This window comes from Borostomias antarcticus, assembly GCF_949987555.1.
Source record: "Borostomias antarcticus genome assembly, chromosome: 5".
Taxonomy (NCBI): domain Eukaryota; kingdom Metazoa; phylum Chordata; class Actinopteri; order Stomiiformes; family Stomiidae; genus Borostomias; species Borostomias antarcticus.
Window position 1 is genome coordinate 939,320 of NC_140238.1, and position 21,953 is coordinate 961,272.

The 21,953-nt window shown below is 46.9% G+C and overlaps 2 protein-coding genes across 2 annotated transcripts; one reads left to right on the forward strand and one right to left on the reverse strand.

Moving 5' to 3' along the window:
- Positions 1-805: 805 nt before the first annotated feature.
- slc4a1ap (solute carrier family 4 member 1 adaptor protein) lies at positions 806-14,300 on the reverse strand. The gene is made up of 15 exons (XM_084438001.1): positions 14,023-14,300; positions 13,115-13,773; positions 12,823-13,027; positions 11,723-11,851; positions 11,069-11,129; positions 9,929-10,068; positions 9,648-9,808; positions 8,874-8,943; positions 7,961-8,150; positions 7,118-7,214; positions 5,557-5,773; positions 5,017-5,103; positions 4,775-4,860; positions 3,673-3,739; positions 806-1,749 (listed from the first exon to the last, which is right to left on the reverse strand). The coding sequence occupies exons 1-15, from the start codon at positions 14,264-14,266 to the stop codon at positions 1,700-1,702; spliced, it is 2,463 nt and encodes an 820-aa protein (XP_084294127.1). The 5' UTR covers positions 14,267-14,300; the 3' UTR covers positions 806-1,699.
- A 244-nt stretch (positions 14,301-14,544) lies between these two features.
- On the forward strand, positions 14,545-19,467 carry supt7l (SPT7 like, STAGA complex subunit gamma). Its single transcript, XM_084437944.1, has 5 exons — positions 14,545-14,660; positions 15,209-15,676; positions 15,915-16,239; positions 17,852-18,089; positions 18,858-19,467. The coding sequence occupies exons 2-5, from the start codon at positions 15,249-15,251 to the stop codon at positions 19,133-19,135; spliced, it is 1,269 nt and encodes a 422-aa protein (XP_084294070.1). The 5' UTR covers positions 14,545-14,660; positions 15,209-15,248; the 3' UTR covers positions 19,136-19,467.
- Positions 19,468-21,953: the final 2,486 nt, after the last annotated feature.

The window sequence follows — 21,953 nt, forward strand, 5'->3', positions numbered from 1 at the left end:
GGTTCATTGAAAGGTCTGGTTTCTAAAAAGTGTCCTTAAGGCAGATCATCACAGTAGATCCAGTCAGTACCTGGAGAAGGACTTCCTGTTGGAGAAGTACGAATAATACACTATGGCTCTGTGGTGGGGTGACACAGGTCCTCTGGGTGTCACATCAGAACCTGCCAAGACTGCAGCCGGGTTCCCAGAACCACACTCTGGGTCACACGGCAGAACCTCTCACCACTCGGCTCAGGCCCGCCCCACAAGCATCCTCGTGCAAGATCAGACACTGCGAGATGTCCTCTGTGTGTGTGTGTGTGTGTGTGTGAGAACCACTGACGTCAGCGCCCCAGTGCTGGGCGGGTTGTGAGAAACAGCCCCTATGGTGAAGCAGTTGGGAGAAGCTGGAGGATTCTGGGGGATTTTGGGAAGTGAGAGCGTGAGAGCAGAAGAGAAAGAGATGCTGTGATTCAACTGCAAAACATTAGAGAAACAGTCTGTGATTCTGATGATCATTTATAGAACAAGTCAATTATGATGATCTGCGTAATTATAAATTATAGAACATGTCGATTATGATGATCTGCATAATTAGGCGAAAAGGAGTGCATCATCCATGTGTATACAGTAGGCGCTGTCCTCAACATGCACGAACCAATCGACATGCGATAGAAGGAATCAGACGATGTAGGTGATGTACAGACAATTTTATTATACAAATATAAAAGACACTTTTTGACTGATGTGTTGAGTGTTGAAGGTCGGGTGGGACAGGAGAAGCGGAGCGGCTGGAAGAGACTGAACGTCGAAGAGACTGAACGCTGTCGAGGGATTCCCACGGTGTTCAGATCTGACTCTGTGTTCAGATCCGACTCCACTCACTGTGTTCAGATCTGACTCAGTGTTCAGATCTGACTCCAGACAGACACACACACCCAAGACTACTCCACTCACATCAGTCTCAGACACTGAGTCACTCTTAACGAAGAGACGGTTAAAAAAAAAGGGCTTTGAACGGGGGGGTTAAGCAAGGCAACACACACACACACACACACACACACACACGTACACACACACACTCTTTTAGCCTGACTCATTAGCAGCTTGGGATTTAGCTTTGTTCAGTAATGCTGCAGTGTCCAGATGGTGCAAAGCTGCCTCTGGGAAGGAGGTCAGACCAGCAGCAAACAGACCGGCAGGAAGACCGCCCGGAGGGGGCGGAGTCACTGCTGGTGGGGGCGGGGCCACTGCTGGTGGGGGCGGGGCCACTGCTGGCTGGGAGGGGCGGGTCCTCTGCCCGGACAGTACTGGACCAACACTTCACATTTCAATATGGTCGGCACACTCAGGTGAAGATGGACAATTCAGTTCACAAAAATGGATTAAGTGCAAGAGTGACCAATGTCTATAATCTATAGGGGGGGAGCAGAGTGACCAATGTCTATAATCTATAGGGGGTGAGCAGAGTGACCAATGTCTATAATCTATAGGGGGTGAGCAGAGTGACCAATGTCTATAATCTATAGGGGGGGAGCAGAGTGACCAATGTCTATAATCTATAGGGGGTGAGCAGAGTGACTGCAGACCTGTAGACCAGTATCTGCAATTGAGAATCTTACCATTATACTCTCAAGCCAATTTTAACTATTGTAGTGATGGGACCAGTCCAAGTCCGTGTGTGTGTGTGTGTGTGTGTGTGTGTGTGTGTGGTCTTCTCTCAGTAGCCAAACTTGTCGTTGAGGTGAGTGCGTCCATCTCCAGACTGACCTGTGTGAAGGAGAAACCATGTCTTTAACCACGACTTTATCAAATCCTCCACTCAACCGGCCTCTTAGTTCAATTCAACTCTTAATCAGTTCCTGGGAAAGTTTAGTGAGTTAAAAGACACATTGGAGAACCCTACAAAACTATTTCACACATTCATATTTTGGGGAATGTTTACATCTGAGGCTTTTTATTCTATATTTCCATGTGAGCAGCACTGATTCCTCTGGATATTCACCCAAAACACATGTTTCACAGAAGGGGAAGCAGATTATTTTCTTGCCTCATTTCCATTCCCCCCACAATGCCATGCGTTTCCCTTTAACATTCTTGCACGCAAGTCTAACCTATCAGTCGAGAAACAAATTGTGGGTTCTAGTTGATATACATTGTTTTGGCATCAAATCTGAGTGGCTCTTGGCAAACCTTGAAGCCAATTCACTGAGAAGAAAAAAATGTGTCAGCAATGTTATCTTATTGAAGCAGGATAACTTTGATCTGCATTCCTTGGCCAAGGATGAAAATGCGGCCTAAACTCTCCCTTGACACAAACTGGCCAAGGACACTTGTTTGCTTCCTGCATTTCCTTCTCTCCAAGTTCCTCCCTCCCACAGAGGTCAAGCACGAGCCAATCAGGGAGTGTTTGGAAGGTGTGGGAGAGAATAACAAAATGGTTCCCGTGACACCATACGGGGTACTTGACTAGACCGCAGGACAGACAGACAGAGACAGCAGGACAGCCAGACAGACAGCAGGACAGACAGACAGACAGCAGGACAGACAGACAGACAGCAGGACAGACAGCAGGACAGACAGACAGCAGGACAGACAGACAGCAGGACAGACAGACAGACAGCAGGACAGACAGCAGGACAGACAGACAGCAGGACAGACAGCAGGACAGACAGACAGCAGGACAGACAGACAGACAGCAGGACAGACAGACAGACGAACAGCAGGACAGACAGACAGACAGACAGACAGATAGACAGCAGGACAGACAGACAGACAGACAGACAGCAGGACAGACAGACAGACAGACGAACAGCAGGACAGACAGACACACAGACAGACAGACAGACAGACAGACAGATAGACAGCAGGACAGACAGACAGACAGACAGACAGACAGACAGACAGCAGGACAGACAGACAGACAGCAGGACAGACAGACAGACAGACAGACAGACAGACAGACAGCAGGACAGACAGACAGCAGGACAGACAGGTCGTCTGCTTGCTTGTAAACATGCATCCAGGACAAACCGCTGCCAGCTGGCTCTGTTTGATGAAATCTAAAGCAACTTTTAAACCCCAGATTTAAAGAGTCCCAGAACACAGAATGAACGGCAGAAGAATAGAGCGTGAGTGGGTTCTACTGTGTTCTACTGTGTTCTACTGTACCTGCAGGTGGAACCCAGGCGTGACCACACTAAAGAATAGAGCGTGAGTGTGTTCTACTGTGTTCTACTGCGTTCTACTGTGTTCTACTGTGTTCTACTGTGTTCTACTGTACCTGCAGGTGGAACCCAGGCGTGACCACACTAAAGAATAGAGCCTGAGTGTGTTCTACTGTGTTCTACTGTGTTCTACTGTACCTGCAGGTGGGACCCAGGCGTGACCACACTAAAGAATAGAGCGTGAGTGTGTTCTACTGTGTTCTACTGCGTTCTACTGTACCTGCAGGTGGAACCCAGGCGTGACCACACTAAAGAATAGAGCGTGAGTGTGTTCTACTGCGTTCTACTGCGTTCTACTGCGTTCTACTGTACCTGCAGGTGGCACCCAGGCGTGACCACACTAAAGAATAGAGCGTGAGTGTGTTCTACTGTGTTCTACTGTACCTGCAGGTGGAACCCAGGCGTGACCACACTAAAGAATAGAGCGTGAGTGTGTTCTACTGTGTTCTACTGCGTTCTACTGTACCTGCAGGTGGCACCCAGACACAATAGTCCGGGTCGTCTTCAGGGTACGGGCCTGAGAGGCAGGGAGGCTGGTGGAGGAACCACATAAATAATAAAAATAATTTATTTTATTTATATAGCACACTTTAAAATGCAGGACAAATCTCTAGATGCTTCACAGAGTGCAGTAAAAAAAAAACATAAAGGGCAATAACTGGCTAAAATAATAGCCAATAGGATTAATGACAATATTAAATATGAAAATAAAATAAATCTAATAATAATAATAACAATAATTATAATCTAGTAGAAGGCGGCAGGGAACAGGTGTGTGTTTAGACTAGATTTAAATGCAGTGATGGATTCTGAGGCCCGGATGTTTCCGGGGACCTGGTTCCTCAGGCGGGGCCCCAGGGTGGAGAAGGGTGGGAAAGGAGAAGTTTACATCAGAGGGATGTCATCAGGGACGTCACATGGCACACACACTTAGACAGACGCTCACACACACTTAGACAGACGCTCACACACACTTAGACAGACGCTCACACACACTTAGACAGACGCTCACACACACTTAGACAGACGCTCACACACACTTAGACAGACGCTCTTCTTGAGAGGGATATTACCCAGTTTAAAGTCGCACTGAAATGAAAAAAGCATTCTGTCCCATTTTGGTTCACATAATTCAACCTATTCACCTATTCAACGATGTATGCCAAAAAAATTACAAAATTCTACTTTTGTTGTAATCTTATATCAAAGTATATAATTTCTTACTTCCTGGAACAGGTACCTTAGATTTTAGGCCAATAATCTCACGACATCCACCCGTCAATCAACGCTATCCTTCTATCGAATCTGTCTAAAGTTCGTAAACCCGTCCACTTGTCAATGTTCCAATCAAATTCCTCTAAACATATGTCCCACCCTCATAGCTTGTTTGCGTTGGAAATACGTCAAACTACGGAAGTTAGATGATCTCAAACGTCCGTTTCAGTGCGACTTTAATGACACACAGATAGAGAATGTTAGAATGGCTATCATGAGAAGAGAAGCCAGGACCTCTCAAACCTCTCAAAATGGTTCACAACGTCTTTGTTCTCTAGGCAACAGTGACTTACTCTGCTGGGGCCAATGAGCTTCTTTTTCCCAGCCTTCTTAGGGCTGGGCTTGACCACTGGCCCTTCCCCGCCTCCCTCACTCGGGTCTGGAGAGAAAGAGAAGGGGAAGGTTGTTTTAGACCCAAAAAAAAAAGGCATTCCAGAAGCAGCACAGCACCAAAACACTGAGCTTGTAAATACACAGTGCTGGACAGAATGAAGGAGACACACACACACATGCAGACACACACACACACACACACCTGGATTTAGCTGGGCCTTCTTCTTCTGATGGGCCGGTGCCGGGTCCATGGTTTCTGTAGACTCCTCCCGTGGCTGCTGCCCCCCACCTGAACACATAACAGGAAACAATGTTGAGTGACCAAACCAAAACGTGGTCAGATGTCAACTAAACAAATACCATTCAATGATGCGGGGACTGAGACATTGAGATATTTCTGTACATGTGTGTGCAAGGAGTGCGTCATGTCCAAATTAAATTGCACAGCACTGACACCTAGAGGTACGATGGAGGATTAAAAAAAGACTGGAGTTAGGAATGGCAGCGCCTTGTAAGTAAGTAAGTAAGTAGTAGTAGTAGTAGTAGTAGTAACTTACTTACTTACTACTTACTTACTTACTAATGGCAGCGCTTTGATGAGAAACCCAATCACAGAATGACAGATCTCTATGATGATGCTCAATAGCAGTCGATGGTATCATATAGCGTAGTCTCAGCTCGCACAGTGACGGTGTGGGGGTTTGTGCTGCATTCTGGGTAGTAGGATCTCGAGTGTTTTTACCTGCGGGGGTCTCTCTGGGTGGGGGTCCGGGGGCGGAGCCTCCTGGGGAGCTGCTTTCTCCGGCCGGCTGAGACTGAATGTCTGCCATGTCTTCACTGCCTTTGTTCTCACCCTCCTCCTCCTCCTCCTCCTCCTCCTCCTCTTCCTCTCCTCCTGCTGGAAGGTCTTTCATGTTGAAGAGCTCTGGGGGCAGGTCGGCTCGCTTCGGGGGCAACTTCTGAGAGAGGGAGAGGGGAGGGGGTGACCACATCAGACAGGACGAGACAAGGAGACATGAGAGAGAAGAGGGAGGGAGAGAGAGAGAGAGAGAGACAGAGAGAGAGAAAGAGATAGAGAGAGAGAGAGAGAGAGAGAGAGAGAAAGAGACTGGAGGAGAGAGAGAGAGAGAGAGAGAGAGAGAGAGAGAGAGAGAGAGAGGGAGAGAGAGAGAGAGAAAGAGACAGGAGGAGAGAGAGAGAGAGAGAGAGAGAGGGAGAGAGAGAGACAGAGAGAGAGAAAGAGACAGGAGGAGAGAGAGAGAGAGAGGGAGAGAGAGAGAGAGATAGAGCGATAGAGAACAACCCCAGGGAGACGATACAAACACAAATGGCTGGACAGCACTCAACTGATAACAGTAACAGTATCAGAAGAGCAACCATTTATCTAAAGAAGAAGACATGACTCTTTTCTGAGTGGCCAGGAGGACTCACCCCTATGGTTCATGACTCTTTTCTCAGGAGGACTCACCCCTATGGTTCATGACCCTTTTCTCAGGAGGACTCACCCCTATGGTTCATGACTCTTTTCTCAGGAGGACTCACCCCTATGGTTCATGACTCTTTTCTCAGGAGGACTCACCCCTATGGTTCATAACCCTTCTCTCAGGAGGACTCACCCCTATGGTTCATAACCCTTTTCTGAGTGGCCAGGAGGACTCACCCCTATGGTTCATGACCCTTTTCTGAGTGGCCAGGAGGACTCACCCCTATGGTTCATAACCCTTTTCTGAGTGGCCAGGAGGACTCACCCCTATGGTTCATAACCCTTTTCTCAGGAGGACTCACCCCTATGGTTCATGACTCTTTTCTCAGGAGGACTCACCCCTATGGTTCATAACCCTTTTCCCAAGAGGACTCACCCCTATGGTTCATGACTCTTTTCTCAGGATGACTCACCCCTATGGTTCATAACCCTTTTCTCAGGAGGACTCACCCCTATGGTTCATGACTCTTTTCTCAGGAGGACTCACCCCTATGGTTCATAACCCTTTTCCCAGGAGGACTCACCCCTATGGTTCATAACCCTTTTCCCAGGAGGACTCACCCCTATGGTTCATGACTCTTTTCCCAGGAGGACTCACCCCTATGGTTCATAACCCTTTTCTCAGGAGGACTCACCCCTATGGTTCATAACCCTTTTCTCAGGATGACTCACCCCGATGGTTCATGACTCTTTTCTCAGGAGGACTCACCCCTATGGTTCATAACCCTTTTCTCAGGAGGACTCACCCCTATGGTTCATGACTCTTTTCTCAGGAGGACTCACCCCTATGGTTCATAACCCTTTTCTCAGGAGGACTCACCCCGATGGTTCCAGTCTTCAGTCTGAACTTGCTGCCTCCCTTCATGGCTCCGAACAGCGGGAGAGACTTCTTAGGTTTAGAGGACCCACTCTCACCCCTAGGGACAGGAACATAGGGATGATTCTGGACTGACTCTGGGATGAATCTGGGGGGATTCTGGAGTGATTCTGGTGGGAGAGTGATTCTGGAGTGATTCTGGTGGGAGAGTGATTCTGGAGTGATTCTGGGGTGATTATGTTGTGATTCTGGGTGATTCTGGGTGATTCTGGGGTGATTCTGGGGGATTCTGGGGTGATTCTGCGGTGATTCTGGGGTGATTATGGGGTGATTCTGGGGTGATTCTGGAGTGATTCTGGGGTGATTCTGGGGTGATTCTGGTGGGAGAGTGATTCTGGGGTGATTTTGGGGTGATTCTGGTGGGAGAGTGATTCTGGGGTGATTCTGGAGTGATTCTGGGGTGATTCTGGTGGGAGAGTGATTCTGGGGTGATTCTGGAGTGATTCTGGGGTGATTCTGGTGGGAGAGTGATTCTGGGGTGATTCTGGTGGGAGAGTGATTCTGGAGTGATTCTGGAGTGATTCTGGGTGATTCTGGGGTGATTCTGGAGTGATTCTGGGATGATTCTGGGTGATTCTGGGGTGATTCTGGGGTGATTCTGGGGTGATTGTGGAGTGATTCTGGGGGGAGAGTGATTCTGGGGGGAGAGTGATTCTGGTGGGAGAGTGATTCTGGGGTGATTCTGGGGTGATTCTGGGGTGATTCTGGGGTGATTCTGGGGTGATTGTGCTCTGGGGTAACTCATCCCCACAGAGGTCCCGTCACGTCTCTCTCTCTGAGTCTCACCCCGTCTGCAGGGAGGGCATCTGGGCGGGCCGGGTCAGCTCCACCAGCCCGCGGAGCCTGTGGGCCTCCCTGCGCAGCTCTGCGGCGTGGACGTGCTGCTTCCTGCGCTCCACGCCGTCCAGCGCCGCCTCGCTGCGCACCGCGCTCATGAAGGCGTCCAGAGGGTCCTCCGACGACGACGCGGAGCCGCCTGAGGGGGGCGCTGTGTTACCAGGGAGCGGAACGCTTGTGCACACAAGTAAACAATCTAGGGTACACTTCCGTGTTCAGGAACGGGAAAGCAGTTTATCAGATGGGAAGATGGACCAACACAGACTGACCAACACAGACAGACCAACACAGACTGACCAACACAGACTGACCAACACAGACAGACCAACACAGACATGTGTAACACAGACAGACCAACACAGACTGACCAACACAGACTGACCAACACAGACTGACCAACACAGACTGACCAACACAGACTGACCAACACAGACAGACCAACACAGACATGTGTAACACAGACAGACCAACACAGACTGACCAACACAGACTGACCAACACAGACTGACCAACACAGACTGACCAACACAGACTGACCAACACAGACAGACCAACACAGACATGTGTAACACAGGCAGACCAACACAGACATGTGTCACACAGGCAGACCAACACAGGCAGACACAGACCAACACAGACTGACCAACACAGACTGACCAACACAGACTGACCAACACAGGCAGACCAACACAGACATGTGTCACACAGGCAGACCAACACAGGCAGACACAGACCAACACAGACTGACCAACACAGACTGACCAACACAGACTGACCAACACAGACTGACCAACACAGACATGTGTAACACAGACAGACCAACACGTGCCTGGAGAGGAGAGGAAGTGTGTCACATGCTCACCTGGGCCGGCAGTGCTCAGCCGTGTTTGTGTCTCTGACAGCTCCATCTCTACCGCCGCCAGTCTGGCTACCTAGAGAGAGAGAGAGAGAGAGAGAGAGACACTGTCTACCTGGAGAGAGAGAGAGACACACACACTGTCTATCTAGAGAGAGAGACACACACTGTCTACCTAGAGAGAGAGAGAGACACACACTGTCTACCTAGAGAGAGAGAGAGAGAGACACTGTCTACCTAGCCAGAAGTGTGTGTGTTCTAGGGGTATATAGTGTAGGCGCATGTTGAGTCAGAAGTGTGTGTGTTCTAGGGGTATATAGTGTCAGAAGTGTGTGTGTTCTAGGGGTATATACTGTAGGAGCGTATTGAGTCAGAAGTGTGTGTGTTCTAGGGGTATATATTGTAGGAGCGTATTGAGTCAGAAGTGTGTGTGTTCTAGGGGTATATATTGTAGGAGCGTATTGAGTCAGAAGTGTGTGTGTTCTAGGGGTATATATTGTAGGAGCGTGTTGAGTCAGAAGTGTGTGTGTTCTAGGGGTATATACTGTCAGAAGTGTGTGTGTTCTAGGGGTATATGTTGTAGGAGCGTGTTGAGTCAGAAGTGTGTGTGTTCTAGGGGTATATACTGTCAGAAGTGTGTGTGTTCTAGGGGTATATGTTGTAGGAGCGTGTTGAGTCAGAAGTGTGTGTGTTCTAGGGGTATATACTGTCAGAAGTGTGTGTGTTCTAGGGGTATATAGTGTAGGAGCGTGTTGAGTCAGAAGTGTGCAGGTTCTTTACCAGTGAGTCGTGGGTGTCGGGTTTCTCCTCCGTCTTGCCCGCCTTCTTCATGCGCTCCTGCCTCTTCTTCTCTACAGCGCCGGTTCGGTCCAGGAAGGTGTCATCGTCGCTGTCATAGTAGTCCTCGTCCTCCCAGTTCTTCTTCTTGCGCTTTCGGGAAACTGGAGGGCGTGGTTTTATAGGCAGGTTAATCTAAGGCAGTGTATAGAATACACTATAGAATGTGGGACCGTTACATGACCAAATGGAATACGATTCCCAGAGTGCTTTGCGATTCCCACCTGCTTCCTGTCTGAGCAGGCCTCGGGCCTCCAGGATACGACACGCCTCCAGAGAACACAAGATGGCCGCCTCCTTCTTCTTCCCCGTGTGGGTCACTTCAGCCACCAGCTGCTTGCCCAGGGCATCATCTACCGGCAGTCTGGAGGAGGAGGAGACGTGATTCAGTTCTCTATCCTGATATAGATTATAGATATCCTGATATAGATGATAGATATCCTGATATAGATTATAGATATCCTGATATAGATTATAGATTATAGATATCCTGATAGATTTTAGATATCCTGATATAGATTATAGATATCCTGATAGATTATAGATATCCTGATATAGATTATAGATATCCTGATATAGATTATAGATTATAGATATCCTGATATAGATTATAGATATCCTGATATAGATTATAGATTATAGATATCCTGATATAGATTATAGATATCCTGATATAGATTAAAGATTATAGATATCCTGATATAGATTATAGATATCCTGATATAGATTATAGATATCCTGATATAGATTATAGATTATAGATATCCTGATAGATTATAGATATCCTGATATAGATTATAGATATCCTGATATAGATTATAGATATCCTGATATAGATTATATATTATAGATATCCTGATAGATTTTAGATATCCTGATATAGATTATAGATATCCTGATAGATTATAGATATCCTGATATAGATTATAGATATCCTGATATAGATTATAGATTATAGATGTCCTGATAGATTATAGATATCCTGATATAGATTATAGATATCCTGATATAGATTATAGATATCCTGATATAGATTATAGATATCCTGATATAGATTATATATTATAGATATCCTGATATAGATTATAGATATCCTGATATAGATTATAGATTATAGATATCCTGATATAGATTATAGATATCCTGATATAGATTATATATTATAGATATCCTGATATAGATTATAGATTATAGATATCCTGATATAGATTATAGATTATAGATATCCTGATATAGATTATAGATTATAGATATCCTGATATAGATTATCCAGGCACATAGAACAGCATCCATGTATCTATCTGGTCTATCTATCGCTTTCCTTTATAAAATGTTTTTAAATCTCTGTACTTCGCTGTGCTTACCTCACTCTGCAGAGCCAGGTACCATGGTTTTGGTCCTCATATTCAAAATCCAGTTCTTCCCCTGTGGTGTACACAAAGAAATACTCTGTCTTAGATCATGGGTTCCCAAATTCCATCAATGTGGGCCTCCCCTTTGAAAACAGTGACACAGCCGCGCCCCCCCAAACCCCCAAATTTGTCCATTTTCCAAGGCAGCGTTAGCTAGCCCATAACGTTACACAGCTAAGTTAGCTCGGTGGCACCTGTTGCTAGTTAACGTTATGACATTTTCGCACAGTATATTCACGCCTGCGGGGGGAGGCTCTCTGCACTATCCACACATTTAGTATACATCTCTCCCATTATTTATTTCGATTTTCTGACCTTTAAAATCACGTTTCATTCATAAAAACAATAGACATTTAAAAAATAAAAAACATGTTTTTCCTTCTTTTTTTTCTAACCATCCCTCCGCGCCTCCCTTGAATTTCTTTGGGGCCCCCCAGGGGAGGCCCGCCTCACAGTGTGAGAATGCCTGTCTTAGAGCAATCTAACTACAAACAGCAACATTGTTTACTTTGAGGCCCAGCAAGTGCCCCTGCGCTAGGCCTCAAAGACTAACTCCATCCATGGCGTTATGATAGCTATGGTTAATGTGGCCACACACAGCCTCACCCTCTCTGTCGTAGAACCCCTGCAGGGCCTTCTTGGGGTCCTTCAGGTACGCAGCTTCCTGGTCCTCCTGGAACTCTGAGGCAAACGGGTTCTCCTCACTGTCGTCCTCCTCAGGGGCCGCCTCCTCAGCTGAGAAGAACACAGAGCCAGTCCGTAATGAGAGAATACACTGTCACCAGCAGGCCTCCCGGAGTCCAATAGACACCCCCGTGTCTGCTGGGGATGTCGTAGCATGTCCATAGGATGCCCTCTCTCCTATGATGCTTTTTTAGCCTCTCTTACTCTGAAATGTAATTGAATGTAATGTATTGCTTTATAAATGTTCTTAGCCGGTAGACAAACATACTCCAGGAGCTTGCTCGATCGCCTCGTTGAGAGGGGTCAGGGAAGAATTTTTACAGCTCACTTATCTGGCTCCTGGATGATTACTGTTTTTTTGCTTCCCTCTGGAATATGTAGAGGTGGGTCGTATGCCCTCCTCCCTTGTTCTCTGTAAAGCACATTGTGTTGCCTCTGGGTATGAAATGCGCTATACAAATAAAGCTTTGATTGATTTGAGTATGCTTTGAGCGTGTGTGAGAGAAGGAGAATGTGAATGTGCCCCAATATGATGACTTGTTGTGAGAGAGTTAATCCCAGGCTGACAGACATTTCACCACCATTGATTCCAACATTATTTTAATCTGCATCAGTCAACAACATTATGGTTCATTAAGCCGGGCGTAGACTGTGTGATTTGTCCCCGAAATCCTAGCATGGTAAAAACGAGTCGGAAGTCATAAGTCGCACAGTGAGAGTCAGCGATCAACGACTTGCTCCTACGTTCTGAAGACGAGGCGACTTCCAGACACATTTCTGGCAAACCAGAAATATTTGTTGTGTCACAAGCCATCATGGATGACAATAATCGTGATTGACAGTAACCGTACGGTCTGAGAACGCACGTCCTAAGGTCTGATCAGGTCTGAGACGGTAGGACTGAAACCTTTAGTCATGCAGTGAGGGGTTCACCAACATTATGACGACATAAAATCGTACGTGGTCTACGCTTGGCTTTACTGCTAGTGATAGTGTGTGATGAGTGTGTGTCCCAAGCTCACCCATCCCCCATGAGCAGCCAGAGTCGTCCTTCCCCAAACTCTTCCCCTGGGCCTTCCCTCCGCCCTCCTCCTCCTCCTCTTCTTCCTCCTCGTCTGAGCCATCTCCCATCATCCTCTTCTCCAGGGTCTCCCGCTGCTTCCTGGCTCGCTCCCTCAGCTCTGTGACCGTCAGCTCAGACTCCGCCTCCTCGTCAAAATCTGGACCCTTTGGAAACAGAAAAAAAAAAGTAAACATTCAGAACGAGGCCCTAGTTTTCCAGGTCAGGTCAAGATAATGTCAATCAATATTTACCTGCAGGATAAACAGTCTAGTGCTTCCTCCGAACTTGATTACGTGTCCAACCCTGATCCTGATGTAAGTCTTCGGGGGTATCTTGTTCTTATTCACCACGGTACCATGCGTGCTGCCCAAGTCGTGCACGTAGAATCCTCTCTCCTCTCCCACAGACTCGTCGTCTCCTGATCTCGCGCGATACTGTATGACTGCATGGTATCGCGAGATCGACGGGTGTTCCAGGGTAATATCGCACCCAGCGAGTCGTCCCACGACAAAATAACTACTTTGAGTGAGTGGAACAGTGTCAACTATGGTGCCGTTTTTGAGGATTTCGAGGGAATATGAGATGTCTGGTGCTGATCCACCCCACGGTGGTTCTGTGTAGGGGAGAGGAGGATGGATAAATGTGCCGGCCGGTGGTGCTTTGGCAGGGAATCTCGGTCTGATGTCTTGCTTGGTTTTGATAAGAGCATCACTGCTCTTCTCTTTGTCGCAATGTAAAACATCATCTCCAAACCCAGCCTTTTCACACCTCCTCGTGTCGCTGTCAGGCGTGGACAAACATGCCTCGTTTGACTCTGCTTTCGGGTCATCTGAATGTTCATCATTGGTTTCGGAGGAAACTGATTCGGGTTGATGTTGGTCTCTTTTGCTTGGATGGTGAGTGGGCTGACCTGGTATAGATATAAATATTATATATTATAAACATATATCGTTTATGATATATATAATACATATATAATTAATAATATAATAATAATAATAATAATTATAATAATATTATAATGTATATATGTTTATATACATATATCGTTTATTTACAAATGTATACATATATCTATATATGTATATATTATATTATATTCAGACTGGTGATATATATTCATACATATGGTTCAGATGGTGACTGAATAAAACATTACCACGTTTATTTGCGAGGGAAGGCGCAGAGAAAAGAGCAGGTTTCTTGAAAGGGTCCTCTGTTTCTTGGGTGTTATTCGTTTCGTCTCCCTTCTTCTCGCTTGCACCTCCATTCTCACGACTCACACTTTCCCCCGTTTGCATCTCAGCCTCCATTCCTTCCTCTGTGTTCTTCTCAGCCTCCATTCCTTCCTCTGTGTTCTTCTCAGCCTCCATTCCTTCCTCTGTGTTCTTCTCAGCCTCCATTCCTTCCTCTGTGTTCTTCTCACACTCCCGTGAGTGTAAAGACTCATCCGCCATGTCTGTTTGGTACGGCGTTCAAATCCGTCCGTACATACAACCAACATTGTAATATTGAGGGTGACGACCGAAACGTTTACATCTTTATTGTATGAGTACTAAAAAGGCAAAATAGTGTAGTTTTAACAAAAGCATCTGCATAACATGTTTATACCTTTACGTCAATAACGTTGATGGAACTGATGTTCTTGAACCGAGCGGCCTACACGGTTTCTTTAACGTCATGGACCTCCTCTCACTGAAGTGTTTAGAATTTTATTCCGAAGTATTTTAAGTATCTAACTGGTCGTTTAGAGTCTGTCTCTCGAAATACTGTGAGTGTGGTAATTTGGAGAGCTAGGTAAGTTGATATCTATACAAACTGACATAATAAACGTAGCTAGCGCAGGAAAATGAAGTGAAAGCTTGTTTAGCTGCTAGTAAGATAATATTATTGCGAGCAGTTGATTGCTTGGGACTAGGGCTGCTCGATTAATCGGATTTTAATCTAGATTAAGATTTGGGCTGTCAACGATCATTAAAACAAAATAATCGCCATAAAACGATTTTGCACTATTTTTCACTATTCGTCTCCCATGGGTTCTAATCCAAAGAACATTGTTAAAAAGAAAAGCCACTGTCAACATTTAATAAATTAATTGTTATCAAAGTCAATGTATAATTTGATTTGTTAAGAAAATGTCAAAACCTTTGATTTAAAAAAAATAAAATAATTCAATGAATAATCGTGTTAAATAATCCTGATCTCAATATCAATCAAAATAATCGTGATTATGATTTTTGCCAGAATCGAGCAGCCCTACTTGGGACCTTCTTAGCGCTTAGGCTACTTCGCTTAGTTGTGCTAATTTCCACTTCAGCACATTCATTGTCAGTTCTAACGTCTAGTTCGTGAGAGCCTGAACTCCAGAACCAGCGCAGCCAGAGAATGATGCGTTATTGGGGCGAGATCCCGGGGCCGGCGGGGGCCCCCCCGAGCCGGAGCTCCTTCGACCTCCTCCAGAGAGAGTTCCGCTCCGTAGAGATGCAAGACCCTCCTCTGCACCAGCCCTCCGCCCAGCGGCCCCGGCCCACCACCATGCTGGACATCCCCTCCGAGCCCTGCAGTCTCACCATCCACACCGTTCAGCTGTGTCAGCACGCACGGCGCCTCCGGGCTCTCTTGGCCGCGGCTCACGCCCAGAATCAGGGCTTGACCTCCTCGGAGGGCGGCAGTAGGCAGGAAGAGGTGGATGCTTTGCCCGTGAGACCGCCCACGCCACCGGCCGCGCCAGATGACCTGCTGCCCCTGGATAGCAAGGCCCCCCGGCAGCCATTCCAGCTGCGCCACAGTGACCCTGAGAGCGACTTCTACAAGTAAGAGAGGGATGGGCTTCTCTCACTCATTTCACTGTCTTATTAGGATCATTTAAAACATATTGAGTAGATTAATGCGTATGCAGCTAAATATGCAGTAAAAAAAATTAGTAGTTTTCTTTTGCGATAGATGCAAAACTTTATTTCTCCTTCTCTCCTCATTATCTCTCTGTCTCTCTCTCTCCCTGCCTCCATCCATCCATCCCTTTCCCTCACTCCCATCTCCTCCTCTCCCCAGGGGCAAAGGCGAGCCCGTCACCGAGCTGAGTGGGCCCTCCTGCCGGCAGCTGCTCTACCAGTCAGTGGCCACCGTGCTGGCCCACGCCGGCTTCCAGTCGGCCCAGGAGAGCGTGCTGGAGACGCTGACCGACCTGGCCCACGACCACTACCTGAAGCTCAGCCGGCTGCTGCGCGTGGCCGTGGACCGCGAGGCCACGCTGGGCGCCAGCTCCTTCCCAGACGTGGTGGAGCAGGTGTTCCATGAGGTGGGCATCGGCAGCGTGCTGGCCCTGCAGCGCTTCTGGCAGGAGCGCATCAAGGACTACCACAGTCACATGCTCCAGGTGAGGACCAATCACTACCTCACTACTTCACTACCACACTACCTCACTACCACACTACCTCACTACCTCACTACCTCACTACCACACTACCTCACTACCACACTACCACACTACCTCACTACCACACTACCTCTCTACCACACTACCTCACTACCACACTACCTCACTACCACACTACCTCACTACCTCACTACCACACTACCTCTCTACCACACTACCTCACTACCACACTACCACACTACCTCACTACCACACTACCACACTACCTCACTACCACACTACCTCTCTACCACACTACCTCACTACCACACTACCTCACTACCTCACTACCTCACTACCACACTACCTCACTACCACACTACCTCACTACCTCACTACCACACTACCTCACTACCTCACTACCACACTACCTCACTACCACACTACCACACTACCTCACTACCACACTACCTCTCTACCACACTACCTCACTACCACACTACCTCACTACCACACTACCTCACTACCTCACTACCACACTACCTCTCTACCACACTACCTCACTACCACACTACCACACTACCTCACTACCACACTACCACACTACCTCACTACCACACTACCTCTCTACCACACTACCTCACTACCACACTACCTCACTACCACACTACCTCACTACCTCACTACCTCACTACCACACTACCTCACTACCACACTACCACACTACCTCACTACCACACTACCTCACTACCACACTACCTCACTACCACACTACCTCACTACCACAGCCACATGCTCCAGGTAAGGACCAATCACTACCACACTACCTCACTACCTCACTACCACACTACCTCACTACCACAGTCACATGCTCCAGGTGAGGACCGCTCTCTACCTCACTACCTCACTACCACACTACCTCACTACCACAGTCACATGCTCCAGGTGAGGACCGCTCTCTACCTCTCTACCACACTACCTCACTACCACACTACCTCACTACCACAGTCACATGCTCCAGGTGAGGACCGCTCTCTACCTCTCTACCACACTACCTCACTACCACACTACCTCACTACCACACTACCTCACTACCACAGCCACATGCTCCAGGTGAGGACCAATCACTACCTCACTACCACACTACCTCACTACCACACTACCTCACTACCTCACTACCACACTACCTCTCTACCACACTACCTCACTACCTCACTACCTCTCTACCACACTACCTCACTACCACACTACCTCTCTACCACACTACCTCTCTACCACACTACCTCACTACCTCACTACCACAGCCCAGGTAAGGACCACTCACTACCACACTACCACCTTACCTCACTACCACATTACCTCACTACCTCACTACCACACTACCACAGCCACATGCTCTGTGTCTTTGTTTGATTATTAAAGTATTATCTATCTATCTATCTATCTATCTATCTATCTATCTATCTATCTATCTATCTATCTATCTATCTATCTATCTGACTTAACATTTATTTTAATATAACTCATTCTGTCATTCTATAATGCCCCCATCACCTTGTGCTGATCCTAGGTCACCTTAAAGTCCTGCAGTCATTTGGCTAATAGCTGTTCTGTCATTACACACTGTTCCCAGGTCAGCAAGGAGCTGTCTGAGGAGTACGAGAGACTGGTGAACCCTGAGAAGGCCCTAGAAGACTCCAAGCCCCCCCGGATCAAAGAGGAGCCCATGAGCGATATCTCGTTCCCCGTCAGTGAGGAGCCTGAGGCAGACCTGGCCTCCGGGGACCAGAACCTGCCCATGGGGGTCCTGGGGGCCCATGGAGAGAGGCTAGCAGGGGCCCTGGAGGGGGAACACTCACCACACACATCAGGTACACACTCAACCTGGTACACTCAACACCTGTTTATTCAAGATCTGTTTATTGCCATGTGTATGGTTCACACACACTAGGAATGTGACTAGGGTTGAGGCACACGCTGTTGTAGACGACAGGATAGGACAGGGTGCAGGACACAATAGTGCAAATACATGACAGTGCAAAACAGTACAAAAACAGTGCAAATACAAAATACCAAAACACAGTGCAACAAAATGCAGTGCAATGTACAAATTACAACATACTGTTACAAATAAATAAAAGGGGAGGCACAATTTCAGTATACGTTCTACATACAGAATGGGGTGTGGTGAGTGTATGTACAGTGTGTGTGTGTGTGTAGTGTGGTGAGTGAGTGGTATGTACAGTGAGTGCAGCGTGTGTGTGTGTGTGTGTGGAACAATCAGAGTTGGTGTGCAGGTGGTGGAGGGAGTATAGTCACTCAGTGTGTGTGTGTGTGTGTGTGTGTGTGTGTGTGTGTGTGTGTGTGTGTGTGTGTGTGGGGGGGGGGGGGGATTTGAGCCTGGTTGGTGAGTCTGATGACCGTGGGAAAGGAGCTGTTTGGGTGGCGGGTGGTCCTGGTGGTCCTGGTAGTTATTATATATGGAGCTTCTCTCTCTCTCTCTCTCTCTCTCTAAGTGGGGGTGGGTGTTAGTTAATGGAACTCACTGTAATACTATAGACTCACAAGGGATGTGAAAACAATTTAAATTGCATCAATTGTTCTCTCTTCATCTGTTCCCCACTCATGGACACTTTCAGGTGGCGGCGGGGCAAACAGCTCCCCCTTGTGGCCACATGTGAAGATGGAGCCTCAGGATGGCGAGGAGGGCCAGAGCTCCACCCACCACCACCACGGGGTTCTGGGCGGCGACGTCTTTGAGGAAGGGGGGCCCATGTCCACCATGAGCGAGTCCGGCATGGCCCCTTCCCCGGGGGGGGGCTCTGAGGCCAGCTACGCCTCCCACTCCCCGGACTCCCTCATGGGCACGTCACCCGTCTTCAACCAGAGGCCCAGGAAACGCCTGAAGAAGATATGAGCTGTAGTGTCTCGGATGTTATTAGGTGGCCATTTTGAAGCAAGATGCCATGAGCCAGAGTGGAGTTAAGGCAGAGAACTGCCAGATTCCACATAGATATGGTGGCATAAGGTTTGTAAGTTGATGCTGAAATGCTATAGTGTGACATTTGACATGCTAGACAGGACCGCCATCATACAAAGGCCTTTTGAAGAACCATCATCATGTACCGTCGGTACCGCAACATAGCTCTTATTTACACAGACGTTCTTAACCTCTGTAAACCCTATACATAAATCATTGTTGACTAGCCTTGGTTTTTGAGCCGTACTCGCATATTATTATTTAGCATTCCGTCCCCAATAACTTTTGGTATATCCTTTTATAGTTTTGAGTTGTCATTTCAGTATTTGGTTCCTGAAAAAAGAATAAACATCCTTTTTCAGAATATCTGTTGTGTGCAGCGCTTCTGTGGTGACGTGTCTTTTGTCAGAAGTGATTCAAATGGATACATCATGTTCTGCGTTGCCTGTCCTGCTGTCAGGCGTCCATCTTGGGTCAAGCTAATGTTCCAGCGTGAAGAAGACTGATCTAATGAAGAACAGCAGTGACCCAGCATGGGGGACACATCAGGACAACGTGTTCATTCATGAACACGGGCCACCGCTCTCAGATCTCATCAGCCTGTTGTCACATGTTCATATTCACCACGCTGGCGGCGTTCAGTGACTGACGACGAGAGGCTAAATTAGTAGCTATTACCATAATGGAACAGTGCTGCAAGTGAAACAAGTGAGTAATTATATGTTGATGTCTGCTTCAAAAAGCAGAGGGACATCAACACCTAATGGGAAATTAATTACAGTGTGCATACATCTGCATTCTAAACGAGAGCCATTTTGTTTACCTGTTGGGGCCTCTTTTTCCAGCACTCTTGTAATGGATGCTACTGATTGTGTGATTGAGAGATGATGTGTGATTTTGTGAGGTGTCCCTTGATCAAGTATTACAAGAAATATGTGTTAACTGGAAAACCCCCTTCTGCTTTCTAATGAGTCCCCATGGCATACTGTGACATTATTCTAAAAAGGCCACGCTCACAATGTGCCAAGCCTGTTCAGTTGCTCTGCATTCTGGGAAAGGTGTAGTTAACGGAAACGTCAAGACATTTTGTTCTGATAGGGATAAATTTGAACAGGCCACAATGGCTGATGGGTAGAACACCAAACCATGATTAATCACCACACTGGGAAATTCTGAATTTAGCTGCAGAATTGAATCTCCTGAGTTTGTGAGCAGAGAGGAATATTTTACACAACACTGTTTATTATTATGGGTCATCTGGGGTGAGATGGACGCTCATAAGACAGTTTCAGTGTCAAACAATCCCAAAGTCAGACTCTAATTTATATATATATATATGTGTGTGTGTGTGTGTATTATATATATATATATATACACACACACACACACACACACATGATCTCCCACAGAGCAGAGCTTAGTCCTGGGGTTTGAGGAAGCTGGCTGTTTCCAGATTGATGATTGCTGGAGGGGTTTAGTGGAGAGAGGAGCTTTTTAAGGTAGGGAGGTGCATTTGAAAGTGATGAGAAGGGTTTTGAGTTCAACCCTGTAGGAGGCAGGGAGTCAGTGCAGAGCTGCAGAACAGGGCTGATGTGGGTGTATTTCCTGTCTCATCAGGACCCTGGCAGCACTGTTCTAGATGGACTGGGGTGTTTGGAGGTTCTGATCAGGGATTCCAGGCATGAACACGCTTCTCAGCATCAGACCAGATGAAGGTGGGATGGAGTTTGGTGGTGTTTTAAGGTGGTAGAATGATGTCTTTCAGAGATGTTTGTTGTTTTTAAGGTGGTAGAATGATGTCTTTCAGAGATGTTTGGTGTTTTTAAGGTGGTAGAATGATGTCTTTCAGAGATGTTTGTTGTTTTTAAGGTGGTAGAATGATGTCTTTCAGAGATGTTTGGTGTTTTTAAGGTGGTAGAATGATGTCTTTCAGAGATGTTTGGTGTTTTTAAGGTGGTAGAATGATGTCTTTCAGAGATGTCTGGTGTTTTTAAGGTGGTAGAATGATGTCTTTCAGAGATGTCTGATGTTTTTAAGGTGGTAGAATGATGTCTTTCAGAGATGTCTGGTGTTTTAAGGTGGTAGAATGATGTCTTTCAGAGATGTTTGGTGTTTTTAAGGTGGTAGAATGATGTCTTTCAGAGATGTTTGGTGTTTTTAAGGTGGTAGAATGATGTCTTTCAGAGATGTCTGGTGTTTTTAAGGTGGTTGAATGATGTCTTTCAGAGATGTCTGGTGTTTTTAAGGTGGTAGAATGATGTCTTTCAGAGATGTTTGGGGATTGCTGGACCTGGTGAGAGGACAGGTGCATCATGGGAGATTGCTGGACCTGGTGAGAGGTGCCAAGTTGAGCCTCTGTTTTGCAGTTGTTTAGTTGAGGGAAGTGATGTTTCATAAGGTATTAATATACCATATCTATTATATTAATTGCACCATCTGTCGATGATATGCTGTTTTAAAAAAAAACACTTCCTACTCCATGTATACTGCAACTGTGCGTTGAAGGACAACTTCCACCTAAGAATTGAACTCACTGTACACTCACAGTACAATGCACAGTCACAGTACAGTGATGTTACACTAAAGTGACTCGACTCTGAGTGAAAAGGCCATTTATCACAACTATCCACCAGATGGCAGTGTTGTGCCACAGACGCGTATTCCGTCTCCACAGGCTTGGCACTTAGCATTCCACTCAACCCTGCTGTTATTGAACCACACTGCTCACTGAACAAGCAGAGGCGTTTGAATGTGG

Coding starts and splice junctions, on each gene's coding strand:
- slc4a1ap (XM_084438001.1), bottom strand. CDS start 14,266: ATGGAGGCTGAGAAGAACACAGAGGAAGGAATGGAGGCTGAGAAGAAC. Junction 11,130..11,722: donor GGGGTTCTACGACAGAGAGG/GTGAGGCTGTGT, acceptor TGTACACCACAG/GGGAAGAACTGGATTTTGAA. Junction 1,750..3,672: donor TGTCTGGGTGCCACCTGCAG/GTACAGTAGAAC, acceptor TCCTTCACACAG/GTCAGTCTGGAGATGGACGC.
- supt7l (XM_084437944.1), top strand. CDS start 15,249: ATGATGCGTTATTGGGGCGAGATCCCGGGGCCGGCGGGGGCCCCCCCG. Junction 15,677..15,914: donor CCTGAGAGCGACTTCTACAA/GTAAGAGAGGGA, acceptor TCCTCTCCCCAG/GGGCAAAGGCGAGCCCGTCA. Junction 18,090..18,857: donor ACACTCACCACACACATCAG/GTACACACTCAA, acceptor GGACACTTTCAG/GTGGCGGCGGGGCAAACAGC.